This window comes from Thalia democratica, chromosome 6, assembly GCF_965202585.1.
Source record: "Thalia democratica chromosome 6, ktThaDemo2.hap1.1, whole genome shotgun sequence".
Taxonomy (NCBI): Eukaryota; Metazoa; Chordata; class Thaliacea; order Salpida; family Salpidae; genus Thalia; species Thalia democratica.
In genome coordinates, this window is record NC_139170.1 from 61647963 (window position 1) to 61671626 (window position 23664).

Below are 23664 nucleotides of genomic sequence, written 5' to 3' on the forward strand. Positions count from 1 at the left end.
AAAAATCTAATATTTTCACTATATTTATTTATTATTGTATTGTGACTTTATGTATGCGAACTTTTAAATTACTAGTATAAGTTTATGTTTTTGCAAAAACATAATAGATAAAAAATATATTTCTTTAACAACAAGGTAATTTTATGTATTATGAATAACATATTTAGTTTACGCTTTTCAAAACCATGAAACAAAATAAAAATTGTCATATGTATGTTCTTGCCAAAAAAAATCAAAACAGAAATATAAATTCTGATTCTTATACTTTTTATAAACTATATAAGAAAACAATAAGCTTTATTTAAAAACCTGGTAACACTACTTATTATTATTAATTTTTGCTGAAAATGAACTAGACTAAAAATGAAGCTAACAAATTACTAATACATAAATAATCGGAACTTTTTCTTATTAGTAAAATAAAATTTTTTATTTTAAAAATGTTCATTTAATTAAAATTATGATTCTTATACAAATGGTAATAATTTATATGGTAACACTATTTATTATCATTAACTTTTGTTGAAAATTAACTAGACCAAAATACATTTAATAAATTACAAAAATAATTAGGAATTTTCTTTTTCATTAGTAAAATAATTAAAAACTATCTGACTTTTTTTTGAATTTTTTTTATTTTCAATAATAAAATAATCAACTTGTCCTTTCCTTAAAACTTTTAAAGTAATCTTTAAGCTCGATATCCAAATAAAGCTATACAGACTCTTAGTATTTAAGACTTATTAAATTTTAAATTGACAACATAAAATCTCTGATCCACATATTTGTATCTTTTTAAGAAAATGTACAATGTGTAAATAATTAAAAAAATGTTTATAACTAACAAAAAACTTTTTTATTAAATCAATTGATTTTCCTGTGGCCTTAATTTGTGCTTTGCATAAAGAGCCTATTGAACTATGGACTTTGAACCCTAAAATAATTTGAATTGAAAAAAGCAACTGCTAGATCTTTAGGATGAGATCAACAAAAATGTTTTATTCAAAAAAAAAAATGTTTTATATTATTGAAAAACCATCTGATTTTTTTTGTGGAAAATTTAATTTTCAATACTTTTTTGTAAGATTGGAAAGCTTAGAGGAAAATGTTTTATTATTGCAACATCACAACTATGTACAATTATCAAACCTTGCAGGAGAAACTTCATTGGTCAATCATAACATGGTTGCTATGGCAACCTTAAAATCCAAAGCAATGGCGACCCCTAGTGGCCATGTAAATTGATGTCTGTTTGGATAAAATGAAAATAGTTTTAATTTTTTATAGGTGTGAATTTAGTTATTCAATCATGTTTTACATTAAGGGCAAGGCACCTTTATTTTACATGTTGATCTCGTATTTGTGAGCTTTATAAATACTTTTTTTTTGTTTGTTTTTATATATAAGAAACAATAACTTAATTGAAACTGATAAGAACTGATAAACACATTAAGAAGCTTTGTAAAAATATCAGAAATTCAGATGTTCATTTAATCTTTTCAGTGATAACTGTAAACGCGTTAATTTGTGCTTAGCATAAAAAACTCTTTGACGTTTTACCCAAAAACTATTTTAATTAAAAAAATGCAACTGATTTTCAGTAAACTTGTAAAAAAGACCCATAAGGCCTTTGTTAAAATTAAAATGTTTTGTAAGATTATTAGTTGGAAATTTTAAAGTAAAAGTTAGATTAGATTTTTTTGGTAATAAAATTTAGTATACTAAAAAATCTATGATAAAAAACTTTTAGCTAATGAAGTTGAAAATTGTTGATTGTACTGTAAAAATAAAACACAATTTTTAATTACAAAAATGTTTTCTTATTACAACAACTATGGACAATTATCAAACCTTGCAGGAGAAACTTCATTGGTCAACCAAAAGGATGGTTGTCATTGGCAACCCTTGAATCCGCAGCAATGGGGACCTCTAGTGGCCATGTAAATTGACATCTGTTTGGTAAAATGAAAATTAGTTCTAATTTTCTATAGGTGTGAATTTAGTGACTGTTTTTAATAATGTTTTACATTAAGGCCGATGGGGATCCACCAAGATTTTTACAAGTTGATCTCGTTTTGTAGAGGTTTATCTGAGCTTGGAGAGCTTTTAACAAAATACAAAGTAACTTTCTACATACAAGTAAAAAATTCGGTCAGCTCTTTATAGCAGAAACAAACTAAAAACAAGAAAAAAAACTGTTTGACTAAAAATCTAATAATTAAAAACCTAAAAGCATAAACCTAAAACTATTACACTAATTTCTGCAATATTAGAAAAAAGAATTTTTTTTTGACTTTTGAATTCTAAAATGCGTAACGTCATAAGTGCGCAAAGATACGAGAGGTTACTTTATATATGGAATGTTTATTGAAAGTTTGAGGTGTTTAGCTCAAAAAATAAAGAAAAAAGATAGAGTTTTATAGACTTTTTAAAATTCTGAGAAAATTGATAATAAATAAATTGAGATCCATATGTTTGCATCGAAAACTTTTTACAAAAATTAAAATCTTTTAAAAGTTAAATAAATTTTTCTAATTTAAAACAACTGGCTTGTAGTTTATACTTGAAGCTTTCATATAAGAGCCAATGTAATTTTTTTGAATAAAATGTTGGACTCCCATATGGCCTTAAACTAAAAACTTGTGGTGATAAACGCAATCAGAATGTTATACGCTTCTTGAGTAATTTTCTACATAACATATGGGAGTTAATCCACTAATTATTAAATATATAAGAAATAAACAAACTAAGAAGCTTTGTAAAAATATCAAAAAAAAAAGTTAATTCAATCGTTTTAGTGACAGGGTTGCCAAGTGTTTTTGGCAAATTTTCTCCAGGCTTTCAAAATTTCCTATAGGTTTTTAAAAAGTACAAACTTTTTGGTCTATTTTTAGTTTGAAGTTAAGTTTAAGGTAACAAACTGTGTTAAATGGTATAAAAACATTGATGAGATACTGTAGAGCTTCTTTAAATGTGTTTTTTAATAAAAAAATTGGTGATGACAATTTTTTTTTATCTGTATTTTTTAATAATTTTCTAACCTATATGATAGATTCTTTGTGTCAAATTGAAATTTTACAACCGAATATGTTAAAGTTGTTAAAAACTCCAGGTTTTTGGTTCAAATTTCTCAAATTTCAAGTTTTTTGGCAACCCTGCAGTAATAACTGTATAATTTGTCACAAAAACCGCTTAAGAAAAACTATTTCAAGTTTACGCCTAGAGTAATTTATATAAATGAACTTATTTAAAAAAAAATTATTGAATAAATATAGTCCTAAAAGTTATGTGAACATAATGAAATAATAAAACTTTCTTTCGACCGTTGTTGCTAACCCTTTGTTACAAAACATTCAATTCCTAATTTAAACTTAATTTACAAAAATTAGTAGCGAATTGAAACAGCAAACTATTGTGGGAAATCATCACAAACCTGGTGGCTGCTAGAACCATTGTTTGCATCAAAAATTGATTTTTTCTACAATTTGATCTCAGCTGATACTGGTGGTTGCTCTGAAGTTTCTCCTATTTTGGAATCTAAAACTTCTAAATTTCTGATATCAATGACTAATTTGAAGGACCTTCCAAGCTACATCACTACAAAAAATAAAAACTAATTTGTTTTGATTTTCAAAAATTAATTTAGTTAGAATTTTTTGTTCATGAACTTTTGTTTATAGCCCCAGTTTTTACAACTCAATATATGAGCAAAATCAAGTCTTCTTTACCGATGAAAGGTCATTTTAAATAAAAATTTTCTAAAATAGATTTTTTTTACATTTTTGTTTATATGTTTGTACAATTTTAAAATTTAAATTTTGTAATATATATTGAAATTTGTAACTAACCAATTAAGGTTTGGTCCAATCCTTACAATGCAAAAATATCCGTCGCCAATTACAGTGAACAGTTCTTGATAATGAGCATGACAGGTCTTGTACGGTTGCTCACATCTCATTATGTATGTGGAATTTTCTGCTATAATAAGTTAAGATGTTTACAATCATCATGTTTATTGAAACTATGTTTTTTTTCGGAAATAATTATACTTAGTTCAAAAAAGGATTGAAAGAGTTGAAATTAGTTCGAGTCAGATTCGTTATTTAACAATATATTAAACTAAACTTTTTTTTCTAAACTGCTTGAGTTAGTTACAATTGTTTAAAACTAAATCTTTTAAATGCAAAAATATTGGTATCTAACAAAACTGTGTTATTAACAAAAACTGATAATTTCAAAACATTAAAACAATAAAGTCAGTTATAAATCGTTGGTTGTTAATGTACGTAATCATCTTTTAAACTTAGTTAATATAAGATAAGTTTAATGTTTTATTTATAAAAAAAATTACCTTTCAAAGTGTTGTAAAGTTTGTATACTCATTACTTTATACATCAAAAGAACAACACATCAGACCATGAAAGATCCAATTTAAAACTATTTAGTTAATGACTAAAATAAAGTTGTACTGAGTTACTATTAAATATGTTTACTAAAAGACCATTTAAAATGAGAAGTCAAAATTTAGAACTTTATTATAGTTTTAGAGAAATATAAATCCATTAATGCAGCAACAAATGCCAGCAGTTATACTGAAATATAAAATGCCTAACACTGGAAAGTTTAATACTAATATTTGTAACTATTTCATATGCTTGGTTTTAAACATCACCAAAAATAATAAAACACTCTGTAAGAACATCAAACAAAACATCAAACAGTTTCATAACCTTAGAACTAATCAAAAATAAAAAACAGTTTAATGTTGTCAAAACACTTACTAAAAAATTTCATTATGAATGGTACAACAATAGTATAAAATCTATTTATAGCAAAGAGAAATGCTTAAAAAGAAAAAATCCATATCAAACAATGGCTAGAAATTCATTAAAAATAGAAACTATTTTTTTACTTTAGAGTTCATAAACATTACAAAAAGAAACTAATTTTTATATCAGAACATTTGAAAATACTAAAACCAAGCAGTCTTAAAATGAATTCTATCAAGAAATCAAGAATTTTTCTTAGAGCAAAAGTTTGTTAATATCCTTGAACTTGGCAACAATTAGCAGCATGGAGGAAAGTTTGGAACTGAAAACATCACAAGGTAATTTACGTCAGGCGTACAATAGAAACTGCACAAGGAGAAAATTAATACAAATTGCTGCCAGCCAAGGAATTGTATATATCTATCATCTTCTGATTGAGCCATGCTCTCGCTGAAGCGTAAACTTGGAGTTCTTCATCGACGTCCACAGAACAGGCACTTTTTATTGCGGCAAGGTCTTCAGGAAGTGTTGGAAGGTGATTCGTTACGGGAGCTGGTGAAGAACTGTCATCCTGAATCGTATCAGTTACCTCAGCTTTTTCAACCACGTTTTGCTCTTCAAAGAATGGGGCTAGAGCAGCTGAACTATTTTCACTGAGTCTTTGTTTTATTCCAGACATCATAGTTTTGAGATCGTGGAATGTCATTGAATTACAAGCTAAATTGTTGGCAGCAACTTCGAGCTCAGACAACAAGGTAGAAAGCAAGGCGAGATCTTGTACTGCAGCAGCTTTGTAAAACACAGTGTTGCAGAGACTCTCAAACTTTAACTTCTCAAATATTGTCATGTCAAGCTTCTCTTTCATTATGCCCTTTAGCTTTAGTAGGGAATCAAAAATTTCTTTCTTCAAACAATTGATGGTCTTCATGCTTTGGGGTTTTTTGCTGACCTAGAAAAAAATGAATAACATTAAAAATAAATAAATAAAAACTTAAAACAAGTATATTTAAAATAAATTTTGCAAAACTAATAAGAATAATAGTGTCTCACCTTATCCCTGACAGCCCTCATTGGTTCTTTTGAAGTTGTTGCCTCTTTGGTGATTTTCATACCAGCCATTTTACTTTATATATAATAATATCTGTAAAGTTAATTGATGTGTTATGGTAATAGGAATAAAAAGTACTTTAAAATTTCAAAATTATATTGAATAAATTATATTGATAACCTAGGTATAAAATCAATAAAACCATTAACCTAATTATTTGTTATTTAGTATAAAGCTAACAGAAAACAATTTGTATAACAACTACCTAGCAAAATAAATAAAGCATTACAAAAGTAAAAACATCTAGCTATTGGTCAATATCAAAATTGGTTATTTGAGCAAAATGTTCTAAATACAAGAAGCCTAGACAAAAGACTTCCTTGAAAATTCTTTATAAATAATCCTGAAAGAGTTCATTCTTGTAAAATATCCATCTCACAGAAGCTTGAGGTGTCCTGTGATTTTATCAACCACATCCTCAGGGGCCGGACCAACTCCCAGCACAGTTTTTGATCCAGGAGCGATCTGTGTCCTTCCAGCGTCCCTGATCAATGAGAAGGGAATTTTTAAGGACTGGGCGTGATCCCTCAACGCTAATAATTGCTCTTCAGTTTGACACTTGACGGCGATCTTGGGCTGCCCGTTGAGCTCCCACGACTTTATTGCCATCTTGTGGTTCTTGAGAGCCGCTTTGTAGCACCCCAAGGTTGCGTGTGAGCACTGAGCAGCGACCTTGCCCTTGCCCATCTTCAAGTCCTGTCTGACAACCAACACCATTTTGTGTGGTTTGGTTGAAATGGTCTCGGGAGTGTCTTGGAGATCCCCTTCATCAGTGGCTTCTGAGGAAGTCTCCCAGTCAGAGTCATCATCAACAGCTTTGTTTTTGCTGTATATATACTGAAGGCTACATGACAAGACAATTCCAGTGACTAGGCCAATTACAAGATTGCTGTCCACAACTGATGTCATATTATTAATTCTAAATTAGATTTAAAACCTGTAAATAAATGTTCAAATTGAAAATTAAAAATGTTGTTTACAAGATTCCAAAATGACATTATATGTAATTTATGATTTAGTATTTAATTATACTAAAAAGAAAAATTGGTAGCTTCTAAGATTATTTTATTATTATCATTTATGATGTGTTTATAAACAATGTAAAGTAAAACTACTTCTACAATCTTAACTTATTTGTAGAGTGTTAATTAAACAATAAGTTGCTTTTTAAAAATATATAATATTGAAACTATTTTTTGAGATATACATCAGAGCGTAAAATAGGTTCCATTATAGGAGGAAAACCTTACAGTGAACATAAAAATAATTAAAATCTATCTTCTTGAATGTTTTTTAGATAATTACCTCAATATTTAATAAAACTTTCCTGGCAATATTTAAAAAAATCTGTAGTAAGGAGTTGTTAAATTTTCCACTGTGTTTTTCTTTTCAAATATAAATAAAATGTTAAGTCTTTATTTCAGGGTTGCCATTTGTTTTTCAAAATTTTTCCAAGTTTTCCAAATTTCTTCCAGGTTTTTAGAAGTAAACATTTTTGGGTCTATTTTTATTTTAAACTTAAGTTTAAGGTAAGAAACTGTGTTAGATAGAAACTATTGAAAAAAAAAACTGTAAAACTACTTTGAATATGTTTTTTGACAAAAATTTTTTTAGATGATTACAAAAATGTTTTATCTAATGATAGATTTTTTGATTTAAATTGAAATATTACTACTAAACATGTTAAATTTGTTAAAATTTCAGGTTTTTTTTTGCCTAAATTGTCAAATTTCAGGTTTTTCCAAGATTTCAGGTAAAGTGGCAAACCTGTTATTTTTCGGTTATTTGATTTGAAACTTTATTTTTTTATCTAAAAATAAGATAAACTGCAACAGATTTAAGTACAAATATTCATTTACTACAAATAATTTCAATTTAGTGCAATTTAGGTGTAATGTTAGCCTGGTATTTTTTAAATCAAACATTACCTAGCTTGGGTGTGTGGCAACCCTGATCAAGGTGATAACTGTTTTTTTTTTTCAAATTTTCTCACAGTTTTACTAGAGTATTAGTTATCTTGTATCTTTTAAAAATAAAGTAAAAGTGCCATTTCTTTATACACAAAAATTAGCCTGACCTAATAAAATAAAATGAAAAATGTTTGCTTACAATTGCACTAATCATTTCTATGTGTCTGATTTTTGCATGGTAGTGTGAATTGGAAAACTTTTTAGGAAAAGAAAGTATATCCCTAACAGATGTTAATATAGCATTCATAATTAACTAAAAGTTTTAATTTGTCATGCAACTGTAAATACAGCTTGAATAAATAAACTTGAAAAATATTTCTAGCTTGTAAAAAAGTTTGATTAAAGTTGAAAATTGTAAAGAAACATCATTTTTTCAAAATATAATCAAATTTTAACATGTTTTTCTTTTTTGGTGGGTGTTTATTTATTAGACATTTAAAATACTTAATTCTACGTTTTTAAAATATACACTAATTTAACTACCTTACTAAAAATATTAGCTTTTCAGTCTTGTATTCACATAAATAACAAAGCTACCATTTAAAATTTACTTTTTAAACTTTTTTTAATTATCTTTTGTGGCTTGTGTAACTAAAATCTACCTCTTTTAAATATTTTTGTGCAATCTTTCAAGATCATTTGGTTTCTTTAAAAAGTTTTGAAAACCTGATGGAAGCAACTTTTATTTTTTATTTAACTAAGATTCTCTTCTTTTAAGATGTATATTTTTTTCAAAGGTTTTTCTAATTTTAAGCTTCACTGTAAAAATTTTGACCAATTTATTGTTTAAAGTTAGAGGTTCATAACTTTAAACAATAAATAGGTAAAAACTTTTACAGTGAAGCTTAAAATTTCTGACAAAATTAACAATAAATAATTGCAGGTTTATATTTAAAGCTTTAAAAAATAACTACATGGTTAAACTAATTTTTTTTTTATATTCTCATAAACTTAAATTTTATAGTTCATACTTTTTTTTGTACTAGAGACCATATTAATTTTTGTAAAAAACGCTGTGCCTTCTTTTCCCCTTGAACAACATTTAAAATATAAATTCAAATATTCAAGGATTTATCAAAAAAATTATAAAACTATGAGTTTTTCTATGATCAGGCCACTGTTTTTTTATATACTTTTTATTGATTTTTTATTTCAAGTACAAATTTTCTTATTACAATTGAGTTGAAAATTTAAACATAAGGTAAAATTATTATTTAACAGTATAAAATTGAAAAACTATAATGTAAATTGGGTCGCCAAAGCTTTTTAAAAATTTGATCCAGGTTTATTAATGAACAAGTTTTTGGTTCATTTTTATTATAAAATTGTCTTTGGTAGTAAAAACATACTCAAATGTACTTTAAAGCTAATTTATATATGTTTTTCAATTAATAAAATTCAAAAGAAATCTTTTTTAAACTTAATTAAATGATATATTTTTTGTACCTAGTCAAAATTTCATCATTTTACATTAAAAAAAAAATTCTCAAAGTTTTTTGAATTTTTTCTATTCAGGTTTTTTAAGTATTTTACAGTTTTTTTATGATCAAGTGCTTTGGTAAATTAATTGAAATTTAAGGTAAAAAATGTCTTAAACAGAACAAAACTATTGAAGAGATACTATAAAGCCAATTTAATTGTGTTTTTCAAATTTTTTTATATTGGATAGATTTTTGGAACCTTATCAAAATTTAATGACTGAAATTTTTTTAATTCCACATTTTTAAATGATTTTTGTTCAAACTATATGTTTTTTACCTAAATTGTTAAATTAAAGGATTTTCCAGGTTTTTTGACAACACAATTTATGTTCCACATACGACTTTTTTTTCTAAAATTCTTAAATTTTAGATTTTTTTGATAAAATAAAAAGTTCCAGATTTTTGACAACCTTGTCTTTTAAGTGTTTTGGAACAAAATTCTCCAAAAATATTTTTTAATGTATAAAGAAATTGTTCCTTATTCATTTTAAGTCGAATTATTAGAATTCTAAAAGTTCTTCCAAATTCCTGGTTTTCATAATTTTTACTAAATTTCAGTTCATTTTAGGTTTTTTAAAAAATTAACAAACTTTAAGTAAAATGTCCATGACAATTCTTAGGGTTGCCAGTTATTTTTTCAAAATTTTTTTCCGGGCTTTTTAAATTTATTTCAGGTTTTCTAATTTTCTCCAGGTTTTTCAGATTTTCATCCAGGTTTTTAAAGCACACCTTTTTTTGATAATTCTTAGTAATAAGTTACCATTTAGTTAAAAAACTGCTGTTCAAAATATAGAAATTATTAAAAGTTACTGTGAGTATTGCAACATATTTTATTATGTTGGAACCTGTACTAAATTCTTCTAAGATGGTTGATAAAAAGCGGTTTTGTTGGTTTAATACAAACAGCTAAAAGTCTACTTAAATTTTTCTTTTTCTTTTAATGAAACAGCAAGTGAAACTGCTATTTCATTAAAATATATATAGACTAATCTAAGTAGTACTTTTCAAGCTTTATAATACTTTTTTTTCTAATTTAAAGAAAAAAATTAATCTGTCTGAAGTATATTAAATTCATCTGGTACTAAAACAGAAGAATGGCAAAATGTGCATTGTTTAGTTTACTATAATTTTTGCTAAAATATTTGAAAAGTTTTGTGTTCACTTAATGTTTTTCTGTATAAAATTTGTATCATTTTTGTTACTAGTCCAAATGTTTTTATTTCTTTCCTAATGACTTCGATTTACTAACAATATCAACAAAAAGGCAAATTTTAAAATATTACTGTTTCCATAGAACAAAGTTGGCTAAAACTATAGATTTATAAGTTTTAAAAACTATAACAGGTTTAATTTTATCTATTTTATAAAAAACAAAATCTAAAACTTGAAAAAATCCAGGTTTTTTCAGGTAAAATGGCAACCCTGCAATTTTTCATTTTTTTTGTTTAAACATCCAGGTATTTTTGGTTTTTATACAAATAGAACTAAATTCAAGACTTTTTAACTTAAACTTTCTAATTCTAGGTTTCTCATTTTTGAACTCTTTACCCTAATATAGTAAATATTTAAGATTGAGACTTGATTATATTAAGGGCATAAGGGGATTCACACTTTTTTTTTTAATTTAATCTATTTTTTTACATATTTAGATGAGCAACTAGTTACTTTTTACCACTTGTTAAAATTCAAAGTAACTTGTTTTGAGCAAGTGTTTTAAAACTTTTTTAAGATCAGTATTTGATAAATTTTAAACAATTTGTAGGAAAGAAACTTTTTATTTTTTGTAAAAAAGTATTTATAAAAAATAAACAAAATAAATAGTATTTTTTTAAATTCCCTTCTTTTTCTTTTTGAAAATCCGCTTCCTGCAAGATGTTTGTAAAATTGAAAAGTAAATTTTATTAAAACTTGAACTAAATTACTTTAAAAACAAAAGATGAGATATATTTTTAGTGAATAGTTAAAAAATCTAAGAAAATTGTGCATAAAAATTTTCAATTCCATATGGTTATATCAGAATTTTGTCACAGTACTTGTTTTATCTCAAAATTTAATTGAAATTGTCCTATTCTGTAAAAACTATCTTATGGTATATACTTAAAGTTTTGAAATGAGAGCCATTGTTATTTTTTGTAAAAAAAAACATTTGAACTAACACAGGGGTTTGGCATTTGGTGATTCTGAGCCAATTATAAGAAATAAAAATCTTCACAGTTAAAGTTTAGTTTAATCTATAGCATCTTTTATTTTCAAATTTCCTTTCACTTAAATCTATGACCTTTTTTATTAATGGTTTTAATCTCATTTTAAACCATTTAGTGTGTAGGGTAGCGCATTTATAAATACAAAGACTTAGAGTTTAAGGCAGGAAAAAAAATAACACTTACCAAATATCACAAAAACACACTATGTAAAGTTATCAAATTAACATTGACCTTAGCATAATTCAATTTTCTGATATGGGACTCAAAACCTGTAGTCTCTAAATTTTTAGTTGTAACTTTTGTTATATGTGGCAATTATCACATAAAAACATTTTTGTTCACAAATTGAAACATTGAAAATAAACTTTATGAAAGAACTTATTAATTTTATGTAATTTTTTGTAAATTACCAAAAATTTATACTTTTTTTTTAAATAAAAGCCTTTTATCTGAAATTTTGCATAGGGTGTTTTTGTGGTATTTGCTAAGTGTAAAAATTTTCAAAGCCAGAAATTCAAAAGTTGTGTATTTATAAACACCCTAATGTAAATCACGGTTTCCCAAAGTACGCCATACAATTAAAAATTTAAGGGACCATAAGTTGCAAAGGAGTCACAAGGCAGACTTTTAAACAGTCAGTAATATATTTTTTACAACCAGATTATAAGTAATATAAAGATCTTTTAGATCGAAAATTTTTTGATTTGAAAAATAAAATCTAAATTATAAAACTTGCATTTTAATAATATTTCAAATTTAACTATTTAAAATCTTTTAAACTATCAACAGAATGAGAATGTTTTCTAAAATTTAGGTCTGTAGTTCAATGTGAATGAGGAAGTAAATTTTGAGTGATTTTTAAATTATCAGACTAAATTGATAATGAAAAATTTGCAATCCATATTTTTGTATCACTTTTTTGTATCAGAAATATTTTACGAAAAATATAATACCTTAAAGTTAAAAAAAAATCATAACAGTTGAAAAAACTGGCTCGTAGTTAATACTTTGTAGTTAATGAGATGTTATATAAAGTGAATATGTTAATCTTTGTTAAAAGAAATGTTGGACCCGTTTATGGCCCTTAAGGGCATAGGGGTGAATAAATCACTTTTTTCAGAACTTCATATGTCACAAACTGTTTTTTTTTTTATAAATTTCTTTTTTTTTTAAATTACAACAGAATTTTCTAAATATTGCATGAAACATTTCCTAAAAGTTTGAGGTATTTATCTCAAAAAACATTATAAAAGATAGATTTTGAAGAAATAGTCTTTTTTCACCACTTTAGTTTGCGCCTCCCATAAGGAACCTATTGTTGGCCTTAACATATTGTTGACCTGCTATATCTCAAAAACCATTTTAAAATTCAAAAATATGTAAAATGCATCTTGTAACAAAGTTAAATTCTATAAAATATGATTAAACTGTTAAAAAAGTGATATACACATTCTTATGCCCTTGATACAATTTCATTTAAAATATTTCAAAATTTAGTCAGCCTTAAATGAACTTGTCCATTCCATAGTAAGAAAGTTACAGGTAAGAATTTATTTTAACACAAACAAAATTATTCTCTCTTCATTTTAATTACCAATATTTATTTGTATCAATTGAACTTTTTATAACACAAAAAACATTTGCTAAAACTTTGAAGTCTTGCTTAAAAAACTAAAATACAGTTTTTGTAAATATTATATTTCTGAATAAAAAATTTTTCAATGCATAAATTCTAAATTTTCACGTAACATTCCTTACAGTTTATAATACAATTTATAACCAAATTTTATTAAATGTAGAAAAATACATATCTGTCTACGATTTTAATGAATGGGACAGTATATATATACTATTTTATACAATAAGGACATAGGGGGGTTCAATATTTTTTTTACTAAAAATACATTGGATCTTATAAGAAAGCATAAAATACAAACTACAAGCCAGTTTTTAAAAAAGTAAAAAATTTCATTAAACTTTAAGAATATTGTAAATTTTTGTATAAAGTTTTGGATACAAACCGCAAATTTTTCAAAGTAATTTTTCTCCAGAATTCAAAAAATACTAAAAATTTATCTTCTCCTTCATTTTTTAAGCTAGAGACCTCAAACTTTTAGGAAATGTTCCTTTTATGATTTAAAAGACTTTTAATGTTGAAATTAAAAAATATCATAAAATAAAAATTTTAGAAAAAAAAGAAAAAAAAATTGGTATTCTTTTTTAATAAAAATTATATTTTTCAAAGTTAAAATTCCTGCATTAAATCTTTTTAAAATTTAATAACACACTTTATGTAAAAATTTGAAGATTGCTTAAAAAATGAAGTAGGATAGATTTTTAGTGAAATTGTCTTTTTTTGTGTTTTTAGTTTGCGCCTTTTATTAGGATCCTATTGAGGTCACCAACTTTGATAGCTCATATCTAAAATAATACTTTGAATATTTTCAAGCGGTTAAAAGTGTCTGATAGGTCAGATAAAACTCTATAAAATAAGATCAACTTGTAAAAATCAAGGTGGACCCCCCTATGCCCAAAATTTATAATTTTTATACGTATATGGCTAATTTTAATAGAAAGGTTGTGGTTGCTCTATATACAGCGTTGCTGAAGAGTTAAAAAAATTTAAATTTCTTACAGTTTTTTTATTTAACAACTTTTTGTATATTTTTAATAAAAAATCTAATTTAAGTCAAAAAATTGTCGTAAATAGTAGAATAAAATTGAAAAGATTTTATTGGAAAATTACTTTTACAGGGTTGCTACTGGTTTTTGGCAAATTTTTTTCAGGTTTTTATAATTTCTTCCAGGTGATTTAAGTACATGATTTCAGGTCTATTCTTAGATAAAAGTTAAGTTTAAGGTAAAAATAAACAGTTGAAAAGATTCAGTAAAGCTAGTTTAAATGTGTTATAAAAAAAATTTTGATGACAAAACATCAAATACTTTATCATCATCAGGGATACCACTGACTTTTGTCAAAATTTCTTCCAGGTTTTTATAAGTACTCGTTTTGGGTCTATTTTTAGTTTAAAGTTAAATTAAAGGTAAAAACTGTGTCAAATAGTATAAAAACATTGAAAAGATACTGTAAAGCTACTTCAAATGTGTTTTTTAGTAAAAAAAAATTTGATGATCACAATTTTTTTTTTTAAACTATATGGTAGATATTTAGTATCAAATCAAAAATTTTCTACTTTTAGCATATAAAAGTTATTTAAAATTCCATTTTATGTGATTTTTATTCAAAATTCAAAGTTTTTTTCAAAATTTTTCAAATTCCAGAATTTTTTTAGGTTTTTTTGCCTAAATTGTCAATTTCCAGGTTTTTCCAAGTTTCCAGGTAAAGTGACAACCATATCAAGTTTTATCAAATATCAAAACTGTAGTTGATTTTTGTATCAAAATGAAATTCTTCTATTTAACATTTGATAATAGTTTAAAATTTATTAATTAAATTATCAAATCCCAGGTTTTTTAAGGTTTCCAGGTAAAGTGACAACCATATCAAGTTGTATAAAATTCTTCTAATTAACATGTGAAGATATTTTAAAATTTAGGATTTCTTCAGGTTTGTAAGTTGTTTTTTGTTTAATACAGGATTGCCACTGATATTTTCAATTTTTTCTTCAGGTTTTCCAAATTTCATCCAGGTTTTTAAAAGTACACATTTTTGGGTCTATTTTTAGTTTAAAAGAGTGTTTAAGGTAAGAAACCGTGTTTAACAGTATAAAAACATTGAAAATATACAGTAAAGTTACTTAAAATATGTTATTTAATAAAAAAATTTAGTGATGAAAATTTTCTTTTTACTTATATGATAGATTTTTAAAGTTGAAATGAAATTTTACTACTGAATATATGAAAATTGTTAAAATTCCAGGTTTTTCAGAGTATTTTAGTGATTTTTGTTCAAAGTTCAGTTTTTTCCAGGTTTTTTATTTTTTATATTCTCAAATTCCAAGTTTTTTTGCCTAAATAATCAAATTTAAGATTTTTCCAGGTAAAGTAGCAATCCTGTTAACACTCTAGATTTCCAGTTTTTTTTTATTCCTAAATTTAAGGCTTTTCCAGGTTCTATTTGCCCAAATTGTCAAAATCCAGGTTTTTCCAGGTTTTGTGGCAACCCTGGTTAATTACTTTTTATAGTAAAAGTTAATGATACTTTTTTTTATTGTATGATATATTTATTTCATCCATCAGAAATTTCATTAATTTACATGTAAAAATTTATTTCAATAGCTGGTTTAAGAAATATTTTTGTTTAAAATTCAAAGTTTTTTTCTAAATTAAATTTTCCCTTCTTTTTTACTTAAATTGTCAAATTTGATGTTTTTTAAAAACCAAGTACAGAATGTTTTTGGCACATTTTCTCCAGGTTTTCATCATTTCTTACAGATTTGTAAAATTTAATATTTTAGGTCATATTTTTAGTGTAATATTAAGTTGAAGATTAAAAACTAGTTTAAATGTGACACATTCAAAATCCACCCAGTCAAATTTGAGAACCGCTTGCCGATCCAGGGTTAGGGGTAACAGTGATAGTGGAAAATAAACAAAAACTTAATTTTAAAAAATGCAAAAAATATATGTAATAAATAAACATATAAAAAAAGTTTTAAAAAAAATGGGTGGATTTTGAATGCAGGTGGGTTCTGATAGTATACTGGTTAAATAGTATAATTATATTGAAACAATACTTTAATGCTTCTTTATATGTGTTTAACAACAAAAAAATGTTTGATGATGACTAAAATTTATCTATTAAATTATAAATTTTTATATTAAATCAAAATTTTACAACTTATTATTGAAAAGTTGTTTAATTCCAGGTATTTTTAGCATATATTGTCAATTTCCAGGTTTTTTCAAGATTTCAGGTTTAATTGCAACAATGTATAAAGAAATTAGTCTTCAGGTGGTTTATTTTTAATGAATGTAATAACCAACTTTAAATTCCATCACAAACAAAAAAAACTACAAAATAAACAATAACAGAGCACTAGCAAAAATAAATTATTAATTTAAGAACCTAAATTAACTTTTAAGACATTTTATGCTGAAAACTACCCATTGGCTAGTTGCAAACTTTTACCTGAAATACTTTTTTCTGTAAGAAAGGTAAGAGTTTGAATGAATTTTTTATAAGTTTGTTGACCACTAGGTCATATTCTTGCAACATTTAAGAGGAGAGTTTCCAAAAGCCTAACATGTAAACTTGAGCGGTTTATTTTTACAAGTTTATTTAACATTTATACTCATATTAGCATTCCACAATTATAGAACATAGTTTCAATTTAAGATATAAGTCTTAGTTACTTCCATAAAACTGGAAATTAAAATAAAATTGAAATTGAAAAAATAAATCAAACTTTTAGAAGGTATGGGAATAAACCTAGGTAGTTTTTCTTTATAAATTTGGCTCTTTAAAATTTTGTCTGATATAGACATAAAGTGAGTTCCATAAGAATAAAACAAATGTCTTCTCAAGTAAAATAAAACAAAAATTTGTTCAAGTGTTTGTACTTAAATAAACAACAAAAAAAGACGCTCAAAACATTTATTCTTAGGGCCTATTCATAAAGAACCTTTAAGCTATCGATTCGTACACTATAGATACCATTTAAGATCTTTTCCAAGACTAATAATGAAGTACATTTAAAAATAAATAAAAAGTTAGTAAAACAGTATAAAGTAAACTTTGACGATAGAAACATTTTTAAAAATGTGGAAAGTTGTCGAAAAACTATGAAACCTTTTTAATTTTAGAACATTAATTGATATTCCTGGACGAGACGTAAAAGGTATCCTCGGTGGACGACTCGATAACCGAAAGGTTTTTCGTGCACCAGGTCCTAGACCAAATATTTTAAGCGTATTTTTTATCGTTTAATAATATATCCATCTAAAACTGAATAAAAGCAATTTTGTAGTATCAAGGAAGCTATAAAATTATGTAAAATTTATATAGCAATTTTTTTAAGTTTAAGGCATATTGTAAGTTTTTTATATATATAATATAATCTTTTTATTTTGTCAATTATAGCAAACTTACGAAATAATTACTTATTATTATTATTTTTTTAATTATGCTTTAAAGTATTTTGTAATACAATATACTAAGTAATTTAACTAATAAGTATTTGTCAATTAATACTCAAAATATGAGAATTGTTTTGATTAAAAAAAAAATCGATTTTAAAAAGCTGTATATAAAGACTTGACAATAAAAAATTATTAATTTTTTTTTATAGTTTAACACTTTAACAATTTCAAAAATTATCTTTTTAACTACAGCTAAGCAAAATTTTTTATCAACAAAATTTGTTTTACTGATTAATAACCTAACTTTTTATAAGTATAAAACTAGTATTCCAATAAAAATAAAACTAAATGTTAAAATTTAAAATTTCACATAAATTTGTTTGGTTAATATAAAAGTAACTATAAAACAAACAAATGTATAATTTTTAGTAATACTTAGGCTGCATCTTTTAATATATTTCTATTAATATACATTTTTTTTATTTTAAGTTATTAATTGGTGCAACTACTTCTTATCCTGTTTTCTTATTATTACAAAAATCTTTAACTGTTCTGGACAAGACGTTAGAAGATATCCGTGATGTGCGAATCGATAACCTAAAAGAATTTTTTCGTAAACCAGGTCCTAGGAACAAACGTACTGAGCACTTTTTTTGTTGTTTAATAAACTATATTATACATACGAAAAAGATTATGTTATAATTTACTAAATAAACTTCAAAAAATGCTTTTGTGGTTAATTAACTATGGAATTCATTAAAATTAACAATTTTTCTACAAGTTTTAACAAAGTTTTGTCTATTTGAATATTTAATAACAATGTTTTAATGTTCAAAAAACTTTTATATAAAAAAAATATAAGAGGTTTAGCACGCTTTGTTTTTTTTAATAATTAATTACTTTTATAAACTAATTTACTTCTGCTATATTTATTGCTATATCGCATTATATAGTTTTACATTAGTTTTATGCTTAGTATGTATTTATAATTTTACTTGCTTTATTCAACATAGAAAACATCATTTAAAAAATCTTAACTAAATAAAACATTTATAAAATGGTTAAATCAAAAGCTATTTTTGACATACTATAGACATTAATGAAAGTTTTTCGCTCAAGAAAACAAAAAAATGCAGTAAAACTGATTTAAGTTTATAAAAGGACCTGTGTAGCCAGTTGTGTGCACAGAAAAGGTTTTTTTGCTAGTTATATTTACGTTTAACAAATAATAAGTATATTTTTAACAGAAATATTTATAATTTTTTTTTGTAAAAAAATCAGTTTATTACATTTTACTTTCTTTAAAAAAATTGTAACCTATAACTCAAGTATTCACACGTTTGTTATTAGTGTAGTTAGTCTACTTTTAAAAGTTAATTCAAAGTTTTATATATTTATTTTTTAGTTCTTATGTTACTAAACAAGATTCATAGTACATTATTAAACACAAATTTCAGTCAATTCTGGTTCATTTTATGTTCTTTCATTTTTCTTTTCGTTTAACTAGTTTTTCATTACTAACTATTTAAATATTTAAATGGTAAAAAAAACTATGTGTAATAACTCGTAAGAAGCTTTATAAGCATGTGGTGTACGACTGGATAACCGAAAGGTAACTTTGTACACAAGTTCTTTAGACCAAAGTTTTCAGCGCTTTTTTTACTGTTCAATGAACAATTTTGTAGCAAATTCTGTTAATTTTTATTCTGATTTCATCAGAATTTTTATTTGTTCAGACTTCAGTCCTACGTATAGTCTTAAAAATTCTAAAGTCCTAATCTAACAACAGTAGTTAAAACCATCAATAAAAATAAGTTGCAAGAATATCGAAATACTTCGTATTTTTAGCTAAAACGTTGCATCTTACTAAAAGAAAAGAAACAACAACGCCTATAAAAACTTTATCAAAAAAAAGATTTCTATCTATTTTTAATTTTTTCGTTGCAACAGTTTTTTGTAATTCAATGTGTTTTTACTAATGTTTTTTTGAACCTAGTCTTCCGAAATGAATATTTATTAAAACTTTTGTTAGTAAACTTCAAAGTTATTTAAATAAAAATGATAAATAAATTAACTAATCCTAACTAATTGGAAGTTGGAATAAAAAATACATTGATACATTGTACTTTATTTTCATTGCTTTTTTTTCAAGTCATTACTTAAGCACATTGTCATATTTATTTCTTTAAAAGTAAGCTTGAAAATACAAGATAATCTTTGTTAGTTACACAAAATACAAAAATATAACATAATCGACTTTAAAACTTGTAAGAATTTGACTATTGTACGCGAGTATACACAATTTATTTTAATTGAAAAAAAATTGAAAATATGTCTAATTAGCAATCTTATTAATAAATAGACTATGAAACAGTCAATAAAAGAATAAAAAATAGTGTAGGATTTAGATAGAAAAGTTATTTAGTATATTTTTCCACAGATACTAATCAGTAACGTCAACCACCATATTTAAAAATGTGTTGGATCTAATTTTTTTAGAAAGGAAGTTTTAATGATATCATAAAAAAACATAAAACTTAATGAATGAAACCAGTATGAAATTAATCAAAAAAAATACTGAATTTATTTGAAATAAATTAAAACAGTTAACTTTAAAATATAAATTTCATTAGTTACCTTTTGCCGTAAAAATGATTAAATTTAAAAATAGTCATAAGTCACTATTCAAAGTTATAATGATTTATTATCAGTTTTATTTTTTAAAAATAGTTTAAAAGTTCTAACAGGTTCATAAATTTAAAGTCTGACTCCAGCTAATTAGAAATTTTCAAAACATCAGATATCATCTAGGCTTTTTAGATTGTTTTATTCGTTTAAAAATGGTAAAAGGTTATCGACTACTTTTTAGTCAACTGTTCAGATTTACCAGAAAAAGGCCGGATATATTTAGAAACAATATTTAGATCAAACTTGTTTTTTAGTTAAAGAGTCAAGGACATTAACCTATTCAGCCCATTTAAAACTGTTGCCTTTATGTTCATATGTATAAAATTCACTTAAATAGTTTATACATACTTTAAAAAAGTTAAGTCAGTTACTTTCCTCCGTGAAAACAGTTATTTAGTTTAACTGTTGTTTTCAGGCCGCAAACTTTATTGATGTCCCTACTAGCTAATTAATTAATTCAATATAAAAACACAAACCAACTTTCTTACTTTAATTTTGAAACAAACAAATAAAATGTTTAGAATTTTGAGGGTATAAACTAAAAACTAACTACAACTGTCTAAAATCGAATTTTATTGAATGTAAATGTAGATAACCGATGCAAAGTTACGAAAATTTTATAAACCATAATTAAGTGATATACCAAATTTAAAATTTAGTTATTAAAGACGTCGTTTTGATCCAGTACTTCATTAAGTATAGAAAGTTAAATTGTATACAATAGTGACAAAAAAGTACAATCGGGTGTAAATGTTAAATTAGATATAGCAGAAAACAAATTATTTTACTTCAGAAAACTAGATAATAACATTAACGACTACGTTTTGTAAAAACATATTTGTATAAAATATAAAATAAACTGTCAAAACTCTAGCAAGACTCTTAAAGTTTTTATGTCTAAAATTTAAAATTCCGTTTTAAAATAGTTGCTAAGTAGAATGACTAAAACTTAAGGGGACACGTTCAAAATCCACCCGCGTTTAAAATCCACCTAGTCTAATTCAAGAACCGCTTACCGATCGAGGGTAAGGCTTAGGGGTAACAGTGATAGTAGAAAATAAAAAGATAAACAAAAAAATGAAAAGAAAAAAATAATTAATTAATAAAGAAAAAAAACAAAAAACAGATATATTTTAAACGTTGGTGGGTTTTAATACTATATCAATTTAAGTCTAGCTAAAATAAATAACAATTCATAAATAATATAAGATTGAACGCCAAGTTATAATGATTTATTTACAGTTTTATCTTTGAAAATTTATCTTCGAAAACAAATTAAAAACTGATTTATGAATTTCGGTTTACCTAATTTTAAATTTTCAAGACTTACCCATCAAATAAAGGCTAAATAGATTCTTTTATTTGTTAAATACTTATAAAAGGTTATAGAAAGCGTTTTAGTCGACTGTTCAGATTTAACAGAAAACCCTTTTTGGGGTAGTAAATTTTTAGAAATGTCTATAAAGGTTGCACTTTTATTTTTTATTAAAAAAAAATTGTACTAAAATAAATAATTACAGAAAAAAATTACATTAAAAGCCCATATAAAGACCACGTTTGTTATACAAATCACAGTGTTAGTTGATTTTTTAGTTTATCTTTAAGACGTAAACTACATCTCACGCTATTTTCTGATATACAAACTTTTTCCAGCCAATGATTCGTACGTGACAATAAGCTTGTGTTAATAATTTAGTGAAGCTAGATACAGTTTATTAATTCTAGTTCAATAAACTTTGTAAGGGCAGTAAAAATATTGCTGCAAAAAGACACGGCAAGAAATTCAATTTAACCACTACAGTAGCAGGCTTGGAATGATATATAAAAAAATGTACATAATAAATATCAGCATAGAAATTACAAACAGAAATTAAGCTATGCACAAGAACTGATTGTCGCTTTTCCGACCTGAGAGCAAAGCGAAAACGAAAAAATAACTGAAGAAATAAAACCTCATTTACTATGGTATTGCTTTCGTCGTATGCTAGATGTTCGAACTAGTCTCTACAAATACTTTTCATACCATAGCTCAATTTTTTTTTAACTGAGAAAGAAATTAAAATTTATTTATTATTTAATTATTTATTACGCAACTTTATTTGTAAATTTAATTTATTACGATCATTTTACATTTTGTTGTTACTTTAATAAAAATTGATTTCAAATCTCGTTTTTGAAATCACAGCTATAAAAATTAATTCTTTATTTATTTTAATACATTGTGTTAAATAAAATCATTAACTTTAACTAATCGCGAACTAAATACAAAAGTAAAACTGTCAGAATCGTACTTAAGGATTTCTATTCCCCTTTATGTTTAAAATTATATTATCTATCAAAACAACTTGAAAATAATACAAAAACTTAATAAATAATTTAAGTCTTCATATTTCAAGATTTTTTTTTAATCGAGCGGTTTTAATTTTGTTCTTTGTTTTTTGGCTGCTTAAACTTCTATTAGTGGCATACATTGCGAAAAAATAAAAATTAAAGAATGCAACGAAAATAAACAAAGTTTATATTGAGTGGGCATTAAAATACAAAAATATAAGCAGATATTTTAAACCAAATACTATTACTATCACTGTTACCCTTAATTGGTGATCTACCGAATTCAAGGTTCGGTCTCGGATCCAGACGAATAAGGCCTTTTTGGACTCGGGTTCGGATTTGGCCGAATCCGAAATTTTGAATTTAGTAGACCTTTTTAAAGTTTTTGAATTTTACTTAACTGTTTTTCAAATTTAAATATAACACTAGTTAATAAGTTCACGCTTGAGTGGATAAAAAGTTTGTTTTTCACACTTATAAAATTATTATCAGTTTTGATTTAGAGTTTTGCACACAGTTTAAAAACTATGATATGATATTTTTGTTAGACTCTCATAATAGAATTAAGTACATAGATAAAGCATTTAAACTCAGATTTTTGGATAACCGCTATTATTTATTCATTATATATGTAGTTTTTATGTTTGCTCGTTGTAACAACCTGCTGCATTAATTATACAAAGATAAAAATGCAATTTTTAGTGTGTAACATTAAACCAGATGCTTGCATACTTTTAGATATATACTTTGTGTTAATATTTTATTATTTTTTTAACTGATAATTTTAATCTATGACATATATGTTATACCTCTAACAATTTAATATTTTATTTTAAGTTAATGTTCAAAGAAAAAAAGTCTCTTAGCAATAATATCTTAATTAATTTGTAATAAACTACAGCAACTAGTTGCATTATTCATATATGAACTCTGAATATTAAGAGAATATTAAGAGCTTGCTGCAGTCATGAGAAATAAGGCTTAAATCAATGATAAAACATTTCAACAAAAAAATTTTGCTTTATGATATTTAAAATCTTTAAATGCAGCTTATATTTATTGAGAAATAAA

At 24.9% G+C, this 23664-nt stretch overlaps 2 protein-coding genes across 2 annotated transcripts; both read right to left on the minus strand.

Moving 5' to 3' along the window:
* Window positions 1-5093: 5093 nt before the first annotated feature.
* Window positions 5094-5911, minus strand: LOC145839401 (uncharacterized). The gene is made up of 2 exons (XM_082946975.1): window positions 5820-5911; window positions 5094-5718 (listed from the first exon to the last, which is right to left on the minus strand). The coding sequence occupies exons 1-2, from the start codon at window positions 5886-5888 to the stop codon at window positions 5152-5154; spliced, it is 636 nt and encodes a 211-aa protein (XP_082803101.1). The 5' UTR covers window positions 5889-5911; the 3' UTR covers window positions 5094-5151.
* Window positions 5912-6109: 198 nt separating this feature from the next.
* On the minus strand, window positions 6110-6786 carry LOC145839284 (peptidyl-tRNA hydrolase 2, mitochondrial-like). Its single transcript, XM_082946881.1, has one exon. It carries the CDS (start codon window positions 6784-6786, stop codon window positions 6253-6255), a length of 534 nt encoding a protein of 177 aa, XP_082803007.1. The 3' UTR covers window positions 6110-6252.
* Between the last annotated feature and the right edge of the window lie 16878 nt (window positions 6787-23664).

What these genes read in the sequence shown, in the direction of transcription:
- LOC145839401 (XM_082946975.1), bottom strand. Translation starts at nt 5,888, where the DNA reads ATGGCTGGTATGAAAATCACCAAAGAGGCAACAACTTCAAAAGAACCA. An exon ending in TGAGGGCTGTCAGGGATAAG is followed by an intron (nt 5,719 to 5,819) that starts GTGAGACACTAT and finishes ATTTTTTTCTAG; the next exon opens with GTCAGCAAAAAACCCCAAAG.
- LOC145839284 (XM_082946881.1), bottom strand. Translation starts at nt 6,786, where the DNA reads ATGACATCAGTTGTGGACAGCAATCTTGTAATTGGCCTAGTCACTGGA.